Genomic DNA, 24054 nt, shown 5'->3' on the forward strand with positions numbered 1-24054 from the left:
TAGGGAGCGTTAGGTACCCCCCACGGCTACTTCTAGTTGCGCTGCTAAGTTCAGGGTTTGCGGTCAGTACAGGTGCCACCTTCTCCAGAGTACGTCTCATGCTGCTCCAAGGCCACCAGATCATAACAGTACAACTGGCCCGCAATGAGTTAATTGCATCTCAAAAGAAGGGAGGAAAGGTTTTGAGCCATTTTTTTTCCTTAGCCTGTTCCTCCCTCTTAATCTCTGGGTGGCTGCGGAACCTAGTAATAACATGAGTGTTCAGGAGTTAGTTTCTCGTGTGGAAGAAGAAGGGCGCTGATGTGACAAATTGGTCCTCTGCGGCTGTTTCTGCCTTTCAGGAGCTTAAACTCCGATTTACTTCTGCCCCTGTGTTGCGTCAGCCGGATGTTTCTCTTCCATTTCAGGTTGAGGTTGACGCGTCTGAGATTGGGGCAGGGGCCGTTTTGTCTCAGAGGAATTCTGATGGTTCCTTGATGAAACCGTGTGCCTTCTTTTCTCGGAAGTTTTCGCCTGCGGAACGCAATTATTATGTCTGCAATAGGGAGTTGTTGGCTATGAAGTGGGCATTTGAGGAGTGGCGACATTGGCTTGAGGGGGCCAAGCACCGTATTGTGGTCCTGACCGATCATAAGAATCTGATTTACCTCGAGTTTGCCAAACGGCTGAATCCTAGACAGGCTCGATGGTCCCTGTTTTTCTCCCGTTTTGATTTTGTGGTCTCGTACATTCCTGGTACTAAGAATGTTAAGGCGGATGCCCTCTCTAGGAGTTTTTTTCCTGATTCCCCTGGGGTTCTTGAGCCGGTCGGCATTCTGAAGGAAGGGGTGATTCTTTCTGCCATCTCCCCTGATTTACGACGGGTTCATCAGGAATTTCAGGCTAATAAACCTGACCGCTGTCCAGTGGGGAAACTGTTTGTTCCTGATAGATGGACTAGTAAAGTGATTTCTGAGGTTCATTGTTCTGTATTGGTTGGCCATCCTGGGATTTTTGGTACCAGAGATTTGGTTGGTAGGTCCTTTTGGTGGCCTTCTTTGTCGCGGGATGTGCATTCTTTTGTGCAGTCCTGTGGGATTTGTGCGCGGGCTAAGCCTTGCTGTTCCCGCGCTAGTGGGTTGCTTTTGCCTTTGCCAGTCCCTGAGAGACCTTGGACGCATATTTCTATGGATTTTATTTCAGAGCTTCCGGTTTCCCAGAGGATGTCTGTTATCTAGGTGGTTTGTGACCGGTTTTCTAAGATGGTTCATTTGGTACCTTTGCCTAAATGGCCTTCCTCTTCTGATTTGGTTCCGTTGTTTTTTGAGCATGTGGTTCGTTTGCATGGCATTCCGGAGAATATTGTGTCCGATAGAGGTTCCCAGTTTGTTTCTAGGTTTTGGCGGGCCTTTTGTGCTAGGCTGGGCATTGATTTGTCTTTTTCTTCCGCATTTCATCCTCAGACAAATGGCCAAACCGAGCGAACTAATCAGACTTTGGAAACTTATTTGAGATGCTTTGTGTCTGCTGATCAGGATGATTGGGTGGCATTCTTGCCATTGGCCGAGTTTGCCCTTAATAATCGGGCTAGTTCTGCTACCTTGGTTTCGCCTTTTTTTTGTAATTTTGGTTTTCATCCTCGTTTTTCTTCGGGCAGGTTGAGCCTTCTGATTGTCCTGGTGTGGATTCTGTGGTTGACAGGCTGCAGCAGATTTGGGCTCATGTGGTGGACAATTTGGTGTTGTCTCAGGAGGTGGCTCAGCGTTTTGCTAACCGTTGTCGGTGTGTTGGTTCCCGGCTTCGGGTTGGGGATTTGGTCTGGTTGTCTTCCCGTCATGTTCCTATGAAGGATTCTTCCCCTAAGTTCAAGCCTCGGTTTATTGGTCCTTAATAGGATTTCAGAGATTATCAATCCTGTGTCTTTTCGTTTGGCCCTTCCGGCCTCTTTTTCCATCCATAATGTTTTCCATAGATCTTTGTTGCGAAAGTATGTGGTGCCCGTTGTTCCCTCTGTTGATCCTCCGACTCCGGTGTTGATTGATGGGGAATTGGAGTATGTGGTTGAGAAGATTTTGGATTCTCGTTTTTCGAGGCGGAAGCTTCAGTATCTGGTCAAATGGAAGGGTTATGGCCAGGAGAATTCTTGGGTTGTTGCCTCCGATGTTCATGCTGACGATTTGGTTCGTGCCTTTCATTTGGCTCGTCCTGATCGGCCTGGGGGCTCTGGTGAGGGTTCGGTGACCCCTCCTCAAGGAAGGGGGGTACTGTTGTGAATTTTAAAACCTGAAAAACCGATTAGTGACATTGATACCGCATCGGATGAGAAGTCGAACACAGACCTTCCCAGGCCAGGAAGTGTTCGCCACCAACTGATGCCTTGCAACATACCGTCGGAGAAATAAACCTCGAAACCCTGACAAATGTAAATAGTTAACTGTTTGTTTCCTGCTCTTTTGCTGCTAAACCCGTTTAGTGTTAACTCTTAAAGGGATCCCTTTGTTGACCCGGGATCCCTATTGTTTTTTGTTTTTCTTTGCACAAGTTCATCAGTGTTTCAAGAGACTGCCGAATCATGGACGGTGAATGATTCACAAACTGGTTTTGTAAATAGTTTGCACCTTCTTAACGGTGCTCCCTACTGGTTTTACAAGGAAAGAAGACTTTGCGAAGAAGCTATTCCTGATGACAACGTGAAAGTTTCTCTTGTCTTAAAGTTTATGACAGACTTGTTGATTGTTGCACTACCTCAGAAAAGACTGATTTTTCCTCTTAAAGGGAATATTTACTTGTTGCACTTTGATAATGTTGCCTTAAGTAGTAAGATAGTAATAATGTTTACATGTAGCTAGAGAGCTAGTAATTGAACCTGTAGGGGTTAGTGAGTCCTCCTGAAAACCATAGAGAGATGGTTGCTGTGAACCTAGAAGAAGAGATGCAGTAGGCCCAGACAAGTAGCTAGACGGTCCTGCATATGTGAAGCCGAAGAAGTAAAGAGAATGTTAGCTTGGTACCATAGTGTTTTATAGTATGCCTTTAGTGGGTTCAGCCTATACGCCCTTAAAGGAAAAGTTAAATTATTGTTCAAAGATTTGCACTTAGTAGAATACCCGGCTGGGTAAAGGAAATTATTTATAGTCAGTAAGTTAGGATGTTATTTAAAATGTTTCAATATGTTTCTGTTTGTAACGTTCAAGTGACCTCACCTTCCATAAAGGGAAGCATTGTTATATTTACCTATTCATAGCATTTCAAAATTTTGTATGTCTTTTTTCTAACATGTATTGTTGTTCTTCTTTTCCCAGTCCGGGAGTACTGGATTTAACCGGGGGGGGGGGGTGGGGGGGGAGTTGCAGAGTCCTGTTCATTGCAGTAATGTCGCTCTGCCACTAAGGGGAGTGATGTTATGTCTGATTGCACTAAAGGAGTTCACCTGACCAGGTATCACAGTCACACATTACACCACACTCCGGCCACCAGGGGGAGCAAAAGGCACTATGTATTAGGCCACTCCTCACACTTTGGTAAAACTGGGGGTTGGACAGGAAGTTGGACAGAACGCAGCCTGGGAGAGCTATAGGGAGGACCTGTCAGGGCTGGGTTCCTGGCAGGTACCTAGCAGAAAGGATAGACAGTTATGGAGCCGCGCCTGCACTACCTTGCGGCGGCATCCTAAGGAAGGACACGAAGCGAAGGTTATTGTGGAGAAGTGAGAAACGAAATCGCAGCACAAGGAGATAACCAGTAGGAGTCGTGCCCTCAGATCGGCAACATCCTACTGAGGCACGTAGCCGGTGGCCGGAATGCCGAGGAAGTAACAGACTTCAGGCATTACTTCAAACAGCGGCAGGACAGTTGATTATAGGTTGGCTGTCTACCTTACATCACCTAAGCAGACATAGGGGGCAAACGTGGAGAGGGGTGTCTCTAGGGTCCCAGAATAGCTCCGAGCTTACCCGTCATACGGGTGCGTCCTAGCCAGATAAACTTGGGCGAACGGAGAAGAGAAAGAACGAATATGAAAGTTGTGAGGACTATCAGTTGGTAGGCACTGATTTCCACCTGCAAAGGGAACCCTGGATGTGCCTTCGGAACGGCCGGACTCAGCCAGCCCTGTTAGCAGTGCTCTGGATTGCGGATCCCGAAGTCTCCAGTAAAAAGGTAAAGAGACTGCAACCCTGTGTCCTCGTTATTAACTGCGCCTCACATCATCGCCACCTACACTACTGGGAAGCCCTGGGGATATACTTCACCTGTGGGAAGGTATACCATCTAGCTGCCATTCCATCACCCCAGCGGACCCCTAAGCAGCGTCGGTCACCCTGACTGAACACCACAGGTGACGTCACGAACCCTTGACAAACTTTCATCACCTCTTTTATTGGATGCCCCGTAGCAGGGTCATGGACCGGGTCCAGCCACCGTGACAACCCCAGCACCGAGACAGAAAGGACCGGTAACGAGTACCCCGCGGCCCTGCGTTTGGGGGTGCTCCATTAAAAATTAACCTACCCTTTAAATTATAGATTGTTCATGTCTTTGTCAGTGGGCAAACTTACAAAATCAGTGAGGGATCAAACACTTATAGCCTCCAAAAAATAACCATGGTAGGTCAACTATTTTTTTGGTCACTCCAATGCATTTGCACCATAAAAGAAAATTTGTCACCAGGTTTTTTCTACCCAATAAATAAGCATCGTGATATAGGAGTGGAAAACCTGATTCCAGTGATGTGTCACTTTTTTATGAAATCATAGTTTTCTCTGCTGCAGATTTTAGTTCTCTAAATCATGAGCTTTGTATAACCCTGATCACCACTGATTGGCAGCTTACTGTGTGCATATGCAGAAAGCAGACTTGTACATGGGAACATGACCCAAGAGAATCTCTGTCCCAGTTGTATCTCCAAACAATTTGGCAAACTTGTCAGAGTCGCTGGGATCATTAAATTTGCCCATTTTTCTTGCTTTCAACACATCAACTTAAAGAACTGACTATTCTCTTGTCGCATAGTATGTCCCACCTCTTGACAGATGCCAATTTAAGAAACTAATCAATGTTCTTTATTTTACCCATCAGTGGTTTTATCATTTATGGATGGTCATTGTCTAATACAAAAATATTAACTTTGCACCGTTTTCTGTGTGCAGCTCCAATGCGGACCGTTTCAGGACTACAGACAACAAACCAATCCTGTGTAAGGCTACTTTTACACTAGCGTCAGTATGGGGCTGTCGCCATGTGTCGGCCCGACGTACCGACGCAAACTGCGAAAAAAATGAACAGCGGGGGCAGCGAATGCAGTTTTACAACGCATCCGCTGCCCCATTGTAAGGTCTGGGAAGGAGGGGGTGGAGTTCCGGCCGCGCATGCATGGTCGGAAATGGCGGACTCGATGCACAAAAAAACATTAGATGTAAAGTTTTTTGTGCCGACGGTGCGCCAAAACACGACGCATCCGTCACACGACGGATGCGACGTGTGGCGATACGTCGCAATGCGTCGCTAATGAAAGTCTATGGAGAAAAAACGCATCCTGCGGGCAACTTTGCAGGATGCGTTTTTACTCCAAAACGATGCATTGCAACGTACGTCAAAAAACGCTAGTGTGAAAGTAGCCTTACTCTACTATTTGGTCTTGGTAGAAAAAAGAGCGTTATAAATGATGGGAGGGTCTGACACAGGGTTTGAATATCAACAGAATATAAAAAATCACACTTGGAAAAGTAGCAAATTCCTTACTACATTTATTTGATTAGCAATAACTAAAATAACAAAATAAATGGATTACATCTTGCAAAGCCAATTTAGTACATTTCTCCATTTAGATGAATCCCGCAATCCGCAACAGCTAAGAATTTATTTGCCAGCCAACAGTATGGAGTAAATAATATAATGCCGCACATACCTGAGAAATTTGTGACAATGGCCATAAAAGAAATCTGTTGCGTTTGTGTAAAAAAAGGAAGCTACAATGTCCAGGTGTTCTACAAATAAGGTGAAGGTTTGCACAATATTTTTGTACCAGCCTAGTACTCCAAGAAATTAGCTATATGTCACTATAAGGGCGCAGTCAGATGTCTATAAAAATCAGATCACGATCGGAACAGTGCTCGGAATGGCCGGCGGCTCTCCCCGATCACAGCGTGACAGCTTCATGTATTTATGTCCAAGATCAGGAGAGCCGCCAGCCAGTCCATGCACTTTATTCCGATCTCGGTCCAAGACATTAAAATGGTTGACCTGGTTCTGGTTTTGTTTGATTAAATTCTGAAATACTTCCATTGACAGCGATGATAAGCCTTTATAACTACCGTAGCTACCATCCCATAACTATTTTATTGCATTCCATCACTAATTTACTAGTTCTACTCACAAAAGCTGCCCAGGTCTATACTTCTAAACCCACTAATGATCGTCTCAGAAGTTGCTTATGAGACAGAAAGGAACTGTCCAGGGTAAAAGTTTATGTGGCATGGTCTTACCACTGGTCAATGCTATTGGTCAATGCCTGTAAAATCCAAATGAAAACAATTATGAGAAACTATAAGAAGTCCTACAACATTACACTCTTGTCAGCAAACCCCATTATGTTTCGTAGCCTAATTTATACAAGCATTGACAGCTTCATGGAAAGCCAAGTTTCTACAAATAATTTCTTCATTAAAAGCTTTCAATCTGTTTTTTTGTTGTTGTTGGACATCCATTACAAAGGGCAAGTTCAATTATCTATAAACTGTGCTTTCCATCCTCTCTGGTAAATTATCTTACAAGATTTTCAGGAGCTCCATAAAGTGTACTAGATACATGCTAAATAGCTCTAAAACCAGATGTTTCAAAATCTGAGGTCCTTGGAAAATAGAAAATCCGTACAAAAATCCACCAACAAAAAACTTGTGTTTTGGTAATAAGAAGTGTAACCTTATACATGAAGTTTTTCTGCACAGAAACATGGCCATGAATGTCAGATACAGACATAGGCGGATGTTAGCTGTAGCAAAACATGAAAACACTTCTGCCCCTGATAGTAGAACATTGCTCACTGCTTTCATGTAGATATGTCACTACATCGACCACTAAGGAGGTCTACACATAATTCATTATGTCACTATAAACCCTGGAGCAGCGCAATCTGAATACTGAGTAATCCTGGGCTTTTCATTAACCAGTTCCTGCTGTAACAATCACATCTTAAGTCCTCTCGGAAACCCATATCCACACTGCACACCTCCACTGCAAAGGTTTTTTTTTATATATAACATGTGATCAACATATGGTCATCTTCTGAACCATCTCTGGGTCACAGAAGAGCAGCTAACGTCATAATTGAAGGTGATCAGACTCCACATCCTCTCTATTCACACTGAATTACAACACTACTCATAGAAAGACCAAGACACTATTAAACCAGTGCAAATAAAATGGGACATCATTGTTGTGTAGGGACTTGGTTTAACATGACATTAAAATGGTTGTAACATGTTTTGGATGGACTGATTTTCTGTAGAATAGATAAAAGACTAGTGGACTATTATTGACAAAGTTAAAGTGTAAAATATTACACTTTAAAATGGAACGATCATTAAATTTTACAATAAAACATACATTAACTATATTTCTTAGACCGGATGAGGATGGTGTCCTCATTTTAGAAATCTTTTTACCATATTTATTAATCCTTTCACCACCTTGGGTTTTTGAGTTTCCGTTTTTTGCTCCACTTCTTCCCAGAGCCATAAATTAATTTTCTATTTTTCCATCAATATGAACATGTGAGGGCTTCTTTTTTTGCGGGACAAGTTGTACTTTTGAACAACACCATTGGTTTTACCACATTGTGTAGTAGAAACAGGAAAAATTGCAAAAAAAGTGCAATTCAACAATAGTTTTTTGGTTTGTTCCTTACCATGTTCACTAAATGCTAAAACTGACCTACCATTATGATTCTTCAGGTCTTTATGAGTTTGTAGATAACAAACATGTGTAGGTTCTTTTTTATTTAAGTGGTGAAAAAAAAATCCAGTTTGTAAAAAAAAAATCTCAGATACAAAGTAACAAAGTTTATTTAGAAAATATTTTTAAACTGAAAAAATAGCAAAATAATAAAAATGATAAAGTAGACAGTTAAGAACACAGGTGTAAAGCACAAGGTCCCACAATATTTTAGCAGATGGGAAGACCAATAGATAGCAGCAATTTAAATAAAGTCCTAGTGCTCATATGGTTAATGCCCAACCAATACATGTCTCCATGAAGATATAACCACTGAATGCCTCAGATACAGATACAGTTAAGTCCATATATATTTGGACAGAGACAACATTTTTCTAATTTTGGTTATAGACATTACCACAATGAATTTTAAACAAAACGATTCAGATGCAGTTGAACATCAGACTTTCAGCTTTCATTTGAGGGTATCCACATTAATTTGGATGAAGAATTTAGGAGTTTTAGCTCCTTAACATGTGCCACCCTGTTTTTAAAGGGACCAAAAGTAATTGGATAATTGACTCCAAGGCTATTTCATGGACAGGTGTGGGCAATCCCTTCGTTATGTCATTCTCAATTAGGCAGATAAAAGGCCTGGAGTTGATTTGAGGTGTGCTGCTTGCATTTGGAAGGTTTTGCTGTGAAGTAAACATGCGGTGAAAGAAGCTCTCCATGCAGGTGAAACAAGCCATCCTTAAGCTGTAAAAACAGAAAAAAACATCCGAGAAATTGCTACAATATTAGGAGTGGCAAAATCTACAGTTTGGTACATCCTGAGAAAAAAAGAAACCACTGGTGAACTCATCAATGCAAAAAGACCTGGGCGCCCACGGAAGACAACAGTGGTGGATGATCACAGAATAAGAGAAACCCCTTCACAACAGCCAACCAAGTGAACAACACTCTCCAGGAGGTCGGCGTATCAATATCCAAATCTACTTGGGGATCCTAGTTAATGATAAACTTACCTGGTCAGGCAGCAGCTGCCAAGGTAAACAGGATCATGGGGTGCATAAAAGAGGTCTGGATACACATGATGAGAGCATTATACTGCCTCTGTACAAATCCCTAGTTAGACCGCACATGGAGTACTGTGTCCAGTTTTGGGCACCGGTGCTCAGGAAGGATATAATGGAACTAGAGAGAGTACAAAGGAGGGCAACAAAATTAATAAAGGGGATGGGAGAACTACAATACCCAGATAGATTAGCGAAATTAGGATTATTTAGTCTAGAAAAAAGACGACTGAGGGGTGATCTAATAACCATGTATAAGTATATAAGGGGACAATACAAATATCTCGCTGAGGATCTGTTTATACCAAGGAAGGTGACGGGCACAAGGGGGCATTCTTTGCGTCTGGAGGAGAGAAGGTTTTTCCACCAACATAGAAGAGGATTCTTTACTGTTAGGGCAGTGAGAATCTGGAGTTGCTTGCCTGAGGAGGTGGTGATGGCGAACTCAGTCGAGGGGTTCAAGAGAGGCCTGGATGTCTTCCTGGAGCAGAACAATATTGTATCATACAATTAGGTTCTGTAGAAGGACGTAGATCTGGGGATTTATTATGATGGAATATAGGCTGAACTGGATGGACAAATGTCTTTTTTCGGCCTTACTAACTATGTTACTATGTTACTATGTTACCATAAAGAGAAGACTGCATGAAAGTAAATACAGAGGGTTCACTGCACTGGCTTGGATTGAAGTTCATTCTCTGTCCTCCGTAGTACATGCCTGCGCAAGGCGTGTACTATAGAGGACAGAGAATGAACTTCAATCCAATATTGCAGCCAGAATGCAGCCAGCGGGTAAGGAAAGGGTGAATCAAAAACCCCAAAACCCCGCCTCCATGGCTGAAGATTGTTCCCTCCAAATTCAGGTGACAGTGTCCCTTTAAGAGAACATGATCACCAAGGACAATGCTGTACTACAAAGGTCTTACCTATAGTCTCTACTTAGGGCCAAATGCTGCCAGCTGCAACGCACGTTTCGCGTGGGCTTCCTCGGGGGGCTGTTATTTATTTATTAAAATATAAATTGTCCTTTTATTCCTATATTTATATATTCACATATTTAATATTCATTTATATGCACTCATAACTGTTGAAATACTTTGTTAATTCTCTTGGTTAATATACTTCTTGTTGTCTAAATATCCTGTCCATGCATCTAGCCCAGTGTAATATCGGGCTGTATATTTAATCACAGCGGTTGTTCTTTTTTGGCACACTGCACTTTATACCTGTCATTGTATAATTTTTGCACCTTTTATAACTATTTTTCAATTTGGTAATAACTTTGGTGTGACTCCTTGTCACTGGGTCTGGGATGTGGCTCACCAGTAGGGGAGTCGATCGCAGCCTTCAGGTGTCTCCTTTTTACTTTTGTTCTGGTCCTCCGATGTTAACCCCTTACTGCCATTGGACGGGATAGTACGTCCAATGGCAGTATCCCTGCTTTGATGTGGGCTCTGGCAGTGAGCCCGCACCAAAGCTGGGGACATATCAGCTGTTTTGAACAGCTGACATGTGCCCACAATAGGCGCTGGCGGAATTGCATTCCGGCCTCGCCTATTAACTAGGTAAATGCCGTCGTCAAACTCTGACAATGGGATTTAACGCGCGCTTCTGTCCATTGGGCTGGAAATACGCTCACCACTGACCCCCGTCACATGATCTGGGGTCATCGGTAAAACAACCAGAGGTCTCCTTGAGACCTCTATGGTTGTTGATGCCAGATTGCTATGGGCGCCACCCTGTGGTCGGCGCTCATATCAATGCAGTAATTCAACTACATAGAGGCAATCTGAGCATCGCCTCTATGTAGCAGAGCCACTCAAGTTGTGGCAGCTTCTAGCCTCCCATGGAAGATTAAAAAAAAATGAAAGTTTAAATCATCCTCCTTCGCCCCATTCAAAATAAAACAATAAAAAAAATCAAATATACACATATTTGGTATCGTCGTATTCAGTATCGGCTGATCTATCAATACAAAAAAGGATTAACCTGATTGCTAAATGGCGAAGCAAGAAAAAAAATCAAAATGACAGAATTACGTTTTTTTTTGTCGCCGCGACATTGCATTAAAATGCAATAACTGGAGATCAAAAGATCATATCTGCACAAATGTGGTATCATTAGAAATATCAGTTTAGCATGCAAAAAATAAGCCCTCACACAACCTGAGACCTGAGATAACGAAAATTGGAGACACTACGGGTATTGGAAAATGGCACATTTATTATTTTTTTTTCAAACTTTGGAATTTTTTTTCCACCACTTAGATAAAAAATAATCTAGACATGTTTAGTGTCTATGAACGCGTAATGACCCAATCAAAATGGCAGGTCAGTTTTAGCATTTAGTGAACCTACCGTGTTTCCCCGAAAGTAAGACCCTGTCTTACATTAATTTTACCCCAAAAAGTCCCACCCTGTCTTACTTTCGGGGGAGGTCTTACATTAGCCGGAAAAAAAAAATGACAATTTTCAAATTCAGTACAGTACTTAACGTTACACCGTTCAACTGGAAAGCAGACAACAAATCAAAGTACGGTAACAGTAACACACTACGGTACGGTACTGTACGGTAATTGCCGTATACCCTCTGCCTGCATACCATAACAGTGCCGTATCCCACTGCACACAGCCCCATACCCCATAACCGTGCCGTATCCCACTGCACACAGCCCCATACCCTATACAGTACATGTTTCCCTACTTGGTTTTTAAATGCTGGACGTGTTCCTCTGCGGTGCGGCTGTGGGTGCGGAAGGCCTGTGCTGCAGGGAACGCTGTGCCAATCAGCAGGGAAACAGCGGTGACGTGGGGCTGGGGCGGCCAATTACAGCCCGAGCTGCTGGGCCAATCAGCACTCAAGCTGATTGGCCAATCAGCGCTCGAGCCGGGGGCCGGCGGTGACGTGGGGCTGGGGCGGCCAATTACAGCCCGAGCTGCTGGGCCAATCAGCACTCGAGCTGATTGGCCAATCAGCGCTCGAGCCGGGGGCCGGCGGTGACGTGGGGAGCAGGGGCAGCCAATGAGCTGTTGAGCTGGGCGGATTGCAGGGTTAACACGGCGAGTTAACCCCATGAGCGCTGGACCCGCCCAGCTGCACCTGAGGACACCTCTGGAGCCTGGGGACCCAATGGGGGACAGCGGCGGCCCAAAGGTAAGGGCCTTACATTTCACAGCGGCTCCCCCAACCCTGCCTTACATTCGGGGGAGGCCTTACATTGGAGGACCCCCCCAAAACCCCCACCCTGTCTTACTTTCGGGGGGGTCCTACTTTCGGGGAAACAGGGTAGCAATAAAGCCAAACAAAAAACAAGTGTGGGATTGCACTTTTTTTGCAATTTCACCGCACTTGGAATTTTTTTTCCCGTTTTCAAGTACACGACATGGTAAAACCAATGATGTCATTCAAAAGAACAACTCTGACCGCGGCCAGGTAAGGAGAAAGGTGTTTTTTTATTGAATGTGGCAAGCCGGGGGCAGTATGTGAGACACAGGGAGCAGGATGTGTGACACTGGGGGGCAAAATGTGAGACACAGGGGGCAGAATGTGAGACACGGGGGAAAGAATGTGAGATACAGGGGGGCAGGATGTGAGATACAAGGGGCAGGATGTGAGACACAGGGGGCAAGACTTGGATATGCTAATAGATCATAAACTGAACATGAGTCAACAGTGTGATGCAGCAGCAAAAAAGGCAAATGCAATTCTGGGATGTATTAACAGAAGCATACAGTCTAGATCACGTGAAGTCATTATTGTCCTCTACTCCTCTTTGATCAGACCTCATCTGGAATACTGTGTCCAGTTTTGGGCACCACATTTTAAAAAAGACATCAACAAACTGGAGCAAGTTCAGTGAAGAGCGACCAGAATAGTGACCCGTCTGCAAACCATGTCCTATGAGGAACGTTTACAGGATTTGGGAATGTTTAGCTTGCAAAAAAGAAGACTGAGAGGAGACTTAATAGCTGTCTACAAATATCTCAAGGGCTGTCACATTGTAGAAGGATCATCTTTATTCTCATTTGCACAAGGAAAGACTAGAAGCAATGGGATGAAACTGAATGGGAGGAGACACAGATTAGATATTAGAAAAAACTTTTTGACAGTTACAGTGATCAATGAGTGGAACAGGCTGCCACGAGAGGTGGTGAGTTCTCCTTCCATGGAAGTTTTCCAACAGGGGCTGGACATACATCTGTCTGGGATGATTTAGTGAATACTGCTTTGAGCAGGGGGTTGGACCAGATGACCAAGGAGGTCCCTTCCAACTCTAACATTCTGTGATTCTGTGAGGATGTGAGACACAGGAAGGCAGAATGTGAGACACATGGAAGGCAGAATGTGAGACACAGGGAGGAAGAATGTGAGACACGGGGGAAGGATGTGAGACGGGGCAGAATGTGAGACACAGGGAGGAAAAATGTGAGACACAGGTGGGAAGAATGTGAGACACAGGGGCAGGATGTGAGACATGGGGCAGAATGTGAGACACGGGGCAGGATGTGAGACGGGGCAGGATGTGAGACACAGGGGGCAGGTTGTGATACACAGGGGGCAGGATGGGAGACACGGGGCAGGATAGAGGCAAAAGGGGCAAGAATATGGGGCAGGATGGAGACAGATGGGGCAGGAATATGGGGCGGGATGGAGACAGATGGGGCAGGATCATGGTGCAGGATGGAGACACATGGTGCAGGATCATGGGGCAAAATGGATACGATGGAGACAGATGGGGCGGCAGGATCATGGGACAGATGGGTCAGGATCATGGGACAGATGGGTCAGGATCATGGGACAGATGGGGCAGGATTATGGGACAGATGGGGAGATCATATGGGAGCAGAATGGATACTCATGAGGGCAGGATGGGAGAACATATGGCTGGAGCCAGGAATGAGATACATGGGGCCAAGATGGGGGATATTATTACCATAGAGGCTAATTAAGGCTACGTTCACACTAGCGTTATGCTAGTTTGCGTCGGGCGACGCAGCGGCAACGCATGCGTCATGCGCCCCTATATTTAACATGGGGGACGCATGCGTTTTTGTTTGTTGCGTTGTGCGGCGCATGCGTCTTTTTTGCCGCAAGCGTCGGACCAAGAAAACGCAACAAGTTGCATTTTTCTTGCGTCCAAATTTCAGCAAAAAACGACGCATGCGTCGCAAAACGCAGCGTTTTTGCGTGCGTTTTCGCGTGCGTTGTGCGTTGCGTCGCCGACGTAGCGGCGCACAACGCTAATGTGAACGTAGCCTAAGGGATATTATTACTGCAGTGATGTATTTATTTTATTTTTTGAGGATACTGTTTTAAATGGGGGGGCAGTCCTGTCACCCATAGTGACCTATAATACCACATACAAGGAACAAATGCCACACCATGTCCAGACCACATATTACCACCACATGGTGACCAATAATACTACATACAGGGAACAAATACCACCACACCATGACCAGACCACATATTACCACCGCAGTGACCAAATAATAGCATATATAAGGGACAAATACCGCCACAGCATGTCCGGACAATATGTTACCACCACAATACTACAATACTGATTATTAATAATAAAAACAATACTATCACCATAAGTGCCATTATACACAGGAGATCTGTACTTAGTATGCAGTGTCTGTGTACAGGTAATACAGTGATCACTGGTGACATTATACACAGGAGCTCTGTATATAGTGTCAGTGTACAGGTAATACTGGGATCACCAGTGACATACACAGGGACTCTGTATATAGTGTCAGTGTACAGGTAATACAGGGATCACTGGTGACATTTTACACAGGAGATCTGTATATAGTGCCAGTGTACAAGTAATACAGTGATCACTGGTGACATAGTACACAGGAACTCTGTGTACAGTGTCAGTGTACAGATAACACACTGACTCACCAGAGAAGTCTCTAGGTGAAGTCCTTCAGCTTCGCTTTTCATCTTCCGCACAGACCGCCATCACGTCTTCCAGCCAGGACTTGTCTCTGCAGGAAATAACAGTTATCTAGAGCTCCGCTTGCAGAAGAAATCACTTTTTTCTCCAACTTCTACACTACACCAGATGAAGAAAGAAAGGCAACAGGGTTACTCTGCACAGTAACAGGGCCGCCCCCCATTTAAAACAGTATCCTCAAAAAATAAAATAAATACATCATTGCAGTAATAATATCCCTCAATTAGCCGCTATGGTAATAATATTCCCCATTCTGGCCTCGTATCTCTCATTCCTGACTCCAGCCATATGTTCTCCCATCCTGCCCTCATGAATATTCATTCTGCCCCATATAATCTCCACATCCTGCCCCATGTGTCCTATGATCCTGACCCATCTGTCCCATGATCCAACCGCCCCATCTGTCTCCATCGTATCCATCCTGCCCCAACTGTGTCTCACATCCTGCCCCCGTGTCTCACATTCTGCCCCCTGTGTCTCACATTCCGTCCGTTCGATTGACTGGCGGCTTTAACTATTGCCTTGCGGGCCCGCAAGGCAATAGAGTAACTGAACCTGCGCCTCAGACGCAGGTTCAGCTACGGTAACGGCAGAATCCTGCCGCTGGGGCCCGATGCGGGCCCGCTCTGCCCACCGGGCCCCATACGCCAGTCAGGGCAATAATGCCCTGTTGGCAGCCCTGTGTACAACCCCTTGAGCCCTGGTTCTTTTCATCTGAGAGTCATGCTTCTGCAGGTCAGTGACTCATCTTCAATGATTAAGAGTGAGGACTCTGAAATATTGAATGATATATGCTGGAAACCCTATCGGGTATCTCACAAATGCCAGTCACATCAACCCTGCCGCCACAGACACCAGCTGAACTCAACATACACGTTAATGAGGGAATATGTGGGTGTAAATATCAGGGAGAAGTTGATCCGGTTAAGAAGCATATTTTCTCCATGTAATTTGGACTAGATTATTATTTTTATCATGCATTTATTATGGTCCATTAAATGATGATGCAATAACTTGTTCAGTACTTAACATTTTATTAAGCTATACCAAACAGATAATCTAAAATATTCAGCTGCAGCCTCTGTCACTCCAACACTATTTCCCGCCCAGCGCCTCCGCCTCCTGCTTGACTGATGGTTTCTATGCTTGAATTCCCCAGAACAAAGGCTGTCAATGACGCAGGAGGAGGCAGTGCTAGGCTGGGAATACAGCTGGAGAGAGAGAGGCTTCAGATCTACCATAGCTCTTCAGCCTCATTTGCACATCAATTCAAGCACTGATTTCTCAGTAAAGGAGACTGGCCATGTAAAGGTATTGCTGGTCTTGTCAGGTCAGTGATTCTATCAAAACTGTACCAAGCAGCCCAGTAAGTGATACATCACTGGAATCAGGTATCAGCCCCTTTATTATGTTACTCATGGATTACATAGTAAAAATCTCCTGACAGATTCCCCTTAAAGATAAAAATATTGAGCGTTTTTTATCTTGCACAAAATGTATGACGCACATGCACCATTCTGAAGAATTTGGCACAAAGTATCTCAACGAATACCACAAAACAAAGAAAGAAAAATAGCATGAAAAAAAAATTCAAATGATGAATTGGGGAAAATGTATTATAAACTCAGTTTTTTATTCCCAAAAAATGATAGTAAGTTGATCCACTGAAAAAGCAAAGATCTGATTAAAAATCCTAACAGCAAATAAAGAAGGTAACCAGTCATTGCATTAATTACATTCATTTATATTCCAATTTGGAGACATTTGTTACACTTAACAGCAACTGTCTATATAATTGTCTAAGGGGTACTTCCGTCTGTCTTTCTGTCTGTCGGCAACTTCCGTCACGGAAATCCCACGTCGCTGATTGGTCTCGCCAGCTGCCTGTCATGGCTGCCGTGACCAATCAGCGACGGGCACAGTCCGATTAGTCCCTCCCTACTCCCCTGCAGTCAGTGCCCGGCGCCCGCATACTCCCCTCCACTCACTGCTCACACAGGGTTAATGCCAGCGGTAACGGGCCAGGGGTACCACACTCCGTAACCGCTGCTATTAACCCTGTGTGACCAAGTTTTTACTATTGATGCTGCCTATGCAGCATCAATAGTAAAAAGATGTAATGTTAAAAATAATTTTAAAAAAAACAAAAAACCTGCTATGCTCATCTTCCGTAGTCCGACGATGCGCAGCGCCGGGCCCTGCGCTTAGTAACCCGATGTTTACCCTGGTTACCCGGGGACTTCGCATAGTTGGTCGCTGGAGAGCTGTCTGTGTGACAGCTCTCCAGCGACCAGACAGCGACGCTGCAGCGATCGGGATCGTTGTCTAGATCGCTGCAGCGTCGCTAAATGTGATGGTACTTTAAGGCTTAAACTCAGGGCTCATTTAAACATCATTTGTTTTCATACAAGTGCTATCCGTGTTCTTCAGGAATAGTTCTCATACCAAGATATTCCATGGTCCTATGCACATGTCCGATTTTCCCCCCACCCCCACATTGGACTAAGTGGTCCATTTAGAGACATGTCTGATTTTGATCTGAGGGTCAGACAAAAATCAGCAATGCAAGTGTATGAGTCCATTAAAAAAAATATTGGACCACAAACGGAATACTATGATTTTCACGCAGGAGAAAGTGGAGATAACTTTTTTTTGTAGGCAGTTGGCCACTTTTGCGGGACATGATTTAATGGTACATGTTAAGTCGAACGAGCTGTCAATCAAAGTGCTGAGGCATACTTGCATCCACTGCTAACAGTATAGCGAGTAATGATGATGGTTGCATGTCAACTATCCAGATATTCCAGGACGGTCTGAAAAAAACAGGTCACTTTTTTCCCCATGTGGAAAAAAAATGTGTTGTGTTCGTGATTTTTTTGGAAGCTGGAGAAACTCATACAGAATATTATGACTGTAATTATCTTCCTTTTTCCAGTTTACAGGCAGTGCAGCGAATGTCTTCATATCAGAATTATTGGCTGTGAACATGTTTCTAATGTGTTGGTAAAAATAAGTTGTCTGTCCGTTATTTTTTGAGAAGCTGTAATTAAGTTGGCAACCCTGATGATGAGTGTAATCACTCTGTGCACACCCCCATGACTAAAAGCCAGTGGCTCCCGTAAGAAATATGTTAATTTTCTCCCAGTAGCCGCACTTTCAGTAAGGCACCAGGCAACATTATAATGCAATATACCCTCAGATTAATCCTATAACAGCCTCAATTTAACCTCTGCTCTTCCCTCTTGGGTCTGATAGGCTGACTCATAACTATTTTACCATTATTATGTCATTAGATGACCGTAATGAAATTATCACCTAGTTTTCCCAGAAACACGCATATAAGGTATGTTACAAAAAGGAAATCACCACTACAGATTTATAATGTTGTATAGTCATATAAAATGTCTTTCACCACTGATGGGAAACGTGGTTTGAGTCACTGATATTTACAAACTATCTTCCACTCATTAGGCATCTATGCACCCAAACATGCTGAAAACACTCCAGAACAGCAAACCAGGACCAGATTTCTTGAAACCAGTACACAATTTACAGAGGAAGAAATATATTTTAAACTTGAAACCACCAAAATAATTCATCTTACCATTTTCAATTTATACTAACCCTGCAAAGTGTTTTTGCTGCAAGCACTCAAGTTAAATCCTTAACAATATTTCTCATATTTTCCTTTAGTTTAGCTTGTGCAGATTTTTTTTTGTTAAATTTGGTTTATACAAGAAACACTGAATATATCTTTCGGACTTTTGTTTTTTAAGCAAAATTCTAGATAATGTAAAATGTTGATCCCAAAAACAACTTCAAAATAACTAAAAAAAAATGATCTATATATCTTATCTGCAAATAAAAAAAAATGCTGTGATAATATTTATACACTGTTGTCATTGACATCTACCCAGTCATAAATACAACACCAGAAGATATTTTAATTTATGTATTTTTTTTATTCTTATTTACCGTATTTTCCGGCGTATAAGATGACTTTTTAACCCCTGAAAATCTTCTTAAAAGTCAGGGGTCGTCTTATACGCCGGGTGTCGTCTTGTACGCCGGGTGCAGACACCAATGTGTATATGGTGGGTGGGGGTGGGGTGGTCCCGATGACGAAGAGGGGGCGTCTCACAGGAAAGTGTGAGTGGAGTATCCCCCATTACCTCATTGTAGCTGCAGCGTGGGGTCTCTGTGCTGGGAGCGGCGGCGGCTGCTCCTCTTTGTGCCATGTGGGTGCTGTGCTGTGGGGCGGCGGCTCCACTTCGTGCAGCGTCGGGGCTCTGTGCTGTGGGGTGGCGTATCTTAGTGCAGAGTCAGTCGGGGTTCCTCCGGCATTTCCTCAAAGCCCGGAGGCCCCAGCAGCTCCACTGCTGCGATGCGGTGGCCTCCGGGAAAATGGCCGCTGGGGGGCAGCGCATGCTCAGATTCAGATCTCGTCCCCAGCGGCCATTTTCCCGGAGGCCACCGCATCGCAGCAATGGAGCTGCCGGGGCTTCCGGGCTTTGAGGAAATGCCGGAGGAGCCCCGACTGACTCTGCACTAAGATACGCCGCCGCCGCCCCACAGCACAGAGCCCCGATGCTGCACGAAGAGGAGCCGCCGCCCCACAGCACAGCACCCATGCGGCACAAAGAGGAGCAGCCGCCGCCGCTCCCAGCACAGAGACCCCACGCTGCAGCTACAATAAGGTAATGGGGGATACTCCACTCACACTTTCCTGTGAGACGCCCCCTCTTCGTCATCGGGACCACTTCCCCCCAAAAGGCACATTAGTCACCGGCCCTATAAGACGACATACGGCATATAAGAAAACCCCTGACTTTTAAGAAGATTTTATATTTTAACTGGAAAAGTTGGGGGGTCGACTTATACGCCCAGTCGTCTTATACGCCGGAAAATACGGTAAATGCATATCTGAAAAAATAACACTTTCCGGCATGACATTAAACTCACATTTTCCTTTATAGCACCACTTTGGCATTTTCCTATTTCACCTCCAAATCAGTGTCACAAATGTATGGTCCCTCCCTGTAGTAGAATTCTTACCGGTCTCCGACTTCTACGGTTAACGGCCCTGATCCGGTCCTGTTCTGCTAGCTGACGGATCTTTCCAGTGTTTGCGGGGGGTGGGGTGGGGACAAGAAGTCACTTTTTTATGTAAGTCTATGACAGTCATAGACTTACATATTTATTTATCAATATCTGTGCTATAACAAAAAAACAATTTTCATATTAAGTTTCATATTAGCTAACGTTTCCTGGGGACCCCTGATCTAGAGACTGACATTTTTTCCCATTCTTCTTTGCAAACTAGATCTCGTTAAGTGAGATTGGATGGAAGTGTCTGTGAACAGCAAATTTGAAGTCTTATTAGAGATTCTCAATTAGATTTAGGTCTGAACTATAACTGGACCATTCACACACATGAATATGCTTTGATACAAACCATCTACTCTAGCTCTGACAGTATGTTTAGGGTCATTGTCCTTCTGTAAGGTGAACCTGTGCCCTAGTCTCAAGTTTTTTTCCAGCCTCTAACAGGTTTCCTTCTAGGATTGCCTAGTAATGAGCTCCATCCATTTTCACATCAACTCTGACCAGTTTCCCTGTCCCTGCTGAAGAAGACCATCCCCAGAGCATGATGCTGCCACCACCATGTTTGATGGTGGGGATGGTGTTTTCAGGGTAATGTTCAGTGTTAGCGGTGCAACACACACATACAGTTTTGCATTTAGCCCTAAAAGTTCTACTTTAGTCTCATCAGACCAGAGCACGTTTTTCCACATGCTAATTGTGTTCCCTACTTGGCTTTTTGCAAACTGCAAACAGGACTTCTTATGGTTTGCTTTCAAAAGTGTCTTTCCTCTTGCCACTCTTCCATAAGGGACAGATTTGTGGAGTGCCCAACTAATACTTGTCCTGTGGACAAATTCTCCCACCTGAGCTGTGTGGATCTCTGCAGCTTCTCGAGAGTGACCATGGGCCTCTTCGCTGCTTTAGTGCTATTCTTGCCAGGGATTTCAGTTTAGGTGGACGGCCATGTCTTGGTTGGTTTACAGTTGTGACATACTCCGTTCATTTTTGTATGATGGATTGAACAGTACTCTGCGTGATGTTCACAGCTTGAGGTATTTTTTTAATATCATAACCCTGCTTTACTTTTCTACAGAAATAAGATTGTGCTTCACTCGATTGACAACAGTGTCCGCCTGCACAAAACATTGGGAAACTACTTGCTGTCTAGAGTGAAGAGCAAATTCTAACTGCGATCCCACCCTCTCAGTCGTGACTGGTCTTCCAGGGGGCTCTCTGAGCCTGGAAGGTAGTTGCATAAAAAATGAATAATGCTCTAAAAAGGTCATTGCGGCAGTTTAAAAGTGACTGTTGACCTAAAAGGATCTCTTTAACAAGTACACACAAAAAAAGTGTCAAACATCCAGATAAAACCATCCTGTAAAAACCCAGTCTTAGCTCATATTTACACTGGCCAATTTTAAGGAACAAGCATTCCTAAAAACTCATTTACCAATAACAAGCCTCTCTAAACAGGTTAACAATCACCCAATAAAGGAGCAAAGCACTAATTTGTCTAAAACTTAACATGAAAAAAAAGTTTAAAGTTTTTTTAACCCCTTCACAACCTATTACATATAGGTACGTCATAGGTCGCCTCCCCCTGTTTTATGCAGGCTCTAGTGCTGAGCCCGCATGTTTTAAGGCATATGACAGCTGACCTGAATCGCGATCCACCCGCGGCTGTTAACACGTTAAACATTGCTGACAATCTGACACCGGCATTTAACAAAATCGCGCATCATTAGCTCCGCCCACTGGTGCCCCTGTCACATGATCGCGGGGCCCCGATGGGTTGGCATGACAGTATTTTTGCTACACCTATCAGGGATGAAGTGATCAGAGGATTGCAGCTTCAAGTCTTCTATGGTAAAAAGTGTAAAAAAAAAAAAAAGGGTTTGAACTTTTATATTTTTAATATTTTGGGAATATTTTTTTAAAAAAACAAATCACCCCACTTTTTCCCCATTTAAAATAAAACAATAAAAAAATACACATTTAGTATCGCTGAGTTCAAAAAGTTTGATCATTCAAAATATAAAATTAATTCACTCATAAAATAAAAGCTGTAATGAGAAGTTCAAAAGAACATAATTGCTTTTTTATAACAGGTTAGCACTCCTCCTTAAAAAATAAAATAAAGCGATTAAATTGTTGTTTGTACCCCAAATTGGTGTCAATAAAGCTGTCAGCTCCCCACACACAAAAAAGTCCTCCCACAGGAAAAATAAGAATATTACAAGTGTCAGAAAATGGCGACTCAAGCCAAAACTGAAATAAAAAAGTTCCATTTAAGTTTGGTATCTCAGTAATCATACAGACCTGGAGAATTAAGTGTCAATGATTTTTACCACGCAATAAACAAAACCTAAAAAAACTGATGGAATTGTATTTTATTTTTCTCCATTTCACCACACTTGGAATTTTAAAAAAATAAAAAACTGACCAGTTTTTAAAGGGTTAGAGACATTTTGCATCAAGCCTACCAGTTATATTGGCATCATGAATACCCATATTAATAAGTATAACATAAATCTCCAGATATCATTCATTAATCAGCTAGAGATGAACTTGTCATTGAATAGTAATGTACAATGCATGGGGAATAAAATCTTTATTGCAGTTATTTCTAATTTACAGTACTAATCTAAGTAAGTAGTGATCTCTGCAGCCAGACACAGGAGGGGGTCTTATTGGTAACAACATCTTAACACTGACTATATTTGGCAGCAAGCAAATGGTTAAACTTTCCCAAAGCATCACAAAAAATGCACAAGAAAAAGATACCGTTCCTATAATTTAACAGAAAGCAGAAGTCTATATTTTTTATTATCTATGACAACATAATGTTATAAATCCAGCTGTTTCCCATTCACAGGTCTATAAATAATAAACATGCTGCCAGTCAGTGGGGCTCTGGAGCAGCAGATAGGACGCCGAGCCGGATCACAGAAAAGACGGCACACTCATTTGGTTTTGCTTATTCTTCCTCTTCACCAGAGAAATGCGGAACAGACTTCTTGGCTACAACTTTATCCAGCCTCTGTCCCTGTAGGTATGGATTTACCATCTGTAAGAGGAAAAGTTGGGCGGTGACAAGTATGTAAGTCATGAATATGATAGACAGATCTAGATAGATAAATAGATTCACAATCTCAAAGAGTGTACAATGTAAAGAAAATAACGGAATGATTTGGAAATTTCCTGTAGCCATATTTTATTAACAGAAGGTAAGAGCACAGACCAGAAGGCAAACGTTGGATATTTTTCTATTTAATTTGGAAAAAAAATAATAATTTAGATATTGATGGCAATAAAATATGTAAAAAAAAAGTTGGGCCAGGGCCATGTCTACCATTGTGAAGCAGCCCATCTTCTTTTTACAACAGTCTGTAACATCTGGGAAATGAGGAGACCAATTGCTGGAGTTTTGATAAAGGAATGTTGTCCCATTCTTGTCTGATGTAGGATTGACCCGGTCTTTGCTGGAGTTTTCGTTCCTGAATGCACTGCATGTTTTCTACTGGTGAAAGGTCTGGACTGCAGGCGGCCGTTTCATCACCCGAACACTTAATCTGTGAAGCCATGCTGTTGTGATGGATGCAAAGCTTTCCCTGAACTAAATGTTGCCTGGTTAGGAGAATGTGTTGTTCTAACACCTCTATATAATGCTCTCATGGCGCCCTTCATGTATTGCGCCGCCCTGCCACACATCAGATCAGAGATGCAGGAACTGTGTGCTGATAACAAGCTGGATGGTCCTTCTCACATTTTGATTCATCAGACCACAGAACAATTTTCCATTTTGCCTCAGTCCGTTTTTAATTAGCTTTGCCCCAGAGAAGATGGCAGCATTTCTGGATTGTGCTGATATGTGGCCTCTTCTTTGTATGATAGTGCTTTCACTTGCATTTAAGGATTGCAAGGTGAACTGTACTTACAATGATTTCTAGAAGTATTCCTGAGCCTGTGCAGTGATTTGCACAAACCAATCATGTCTATTTTTACTGCAGCGCCACC

General features: G+C 43.5%; 1 protein-coding gene across 2 annotated transcripts in view; it reads right to left on the bottom strand.

Moving 5' to 3' along the window:
- Positions 1-22412: 22412 nt before the first annotated feature.
- Positions 22413-24054, bottom strand: part of SCG5 (secretogranin V) — a 75755-nt gene continuing 74113 nt past the window's right edge. For both annotated transcript variants that reach the window (XM_069732471.1, XM_069732469.1), the window contains exon 6: positions 22413-23104. In XM_069732471.1, the coding sequence (XP_069588572.1) occupies positions 23015-23104 (90 nt within the window). In that variant the 3' untranslated portion in view covers positions 22413-23014. The remainder of the gene's footprint in view (positions 23105-24054) is intronic.

Source organism: Ranitomeya imitator, chromosome 1 (assembly GCF_032444005.1).
Source record: "Ranitomeya imitator isolate aRanImi1 chromosome 1, aRanImi1.pri, whole genome shotgun sequence".
Lineage (NCBI taxonomy): Eukaryota > Metazoa > Chordata > Amphibia > Anura > Dendrobatidae > Ranitomeya > Ranitomeya imitator.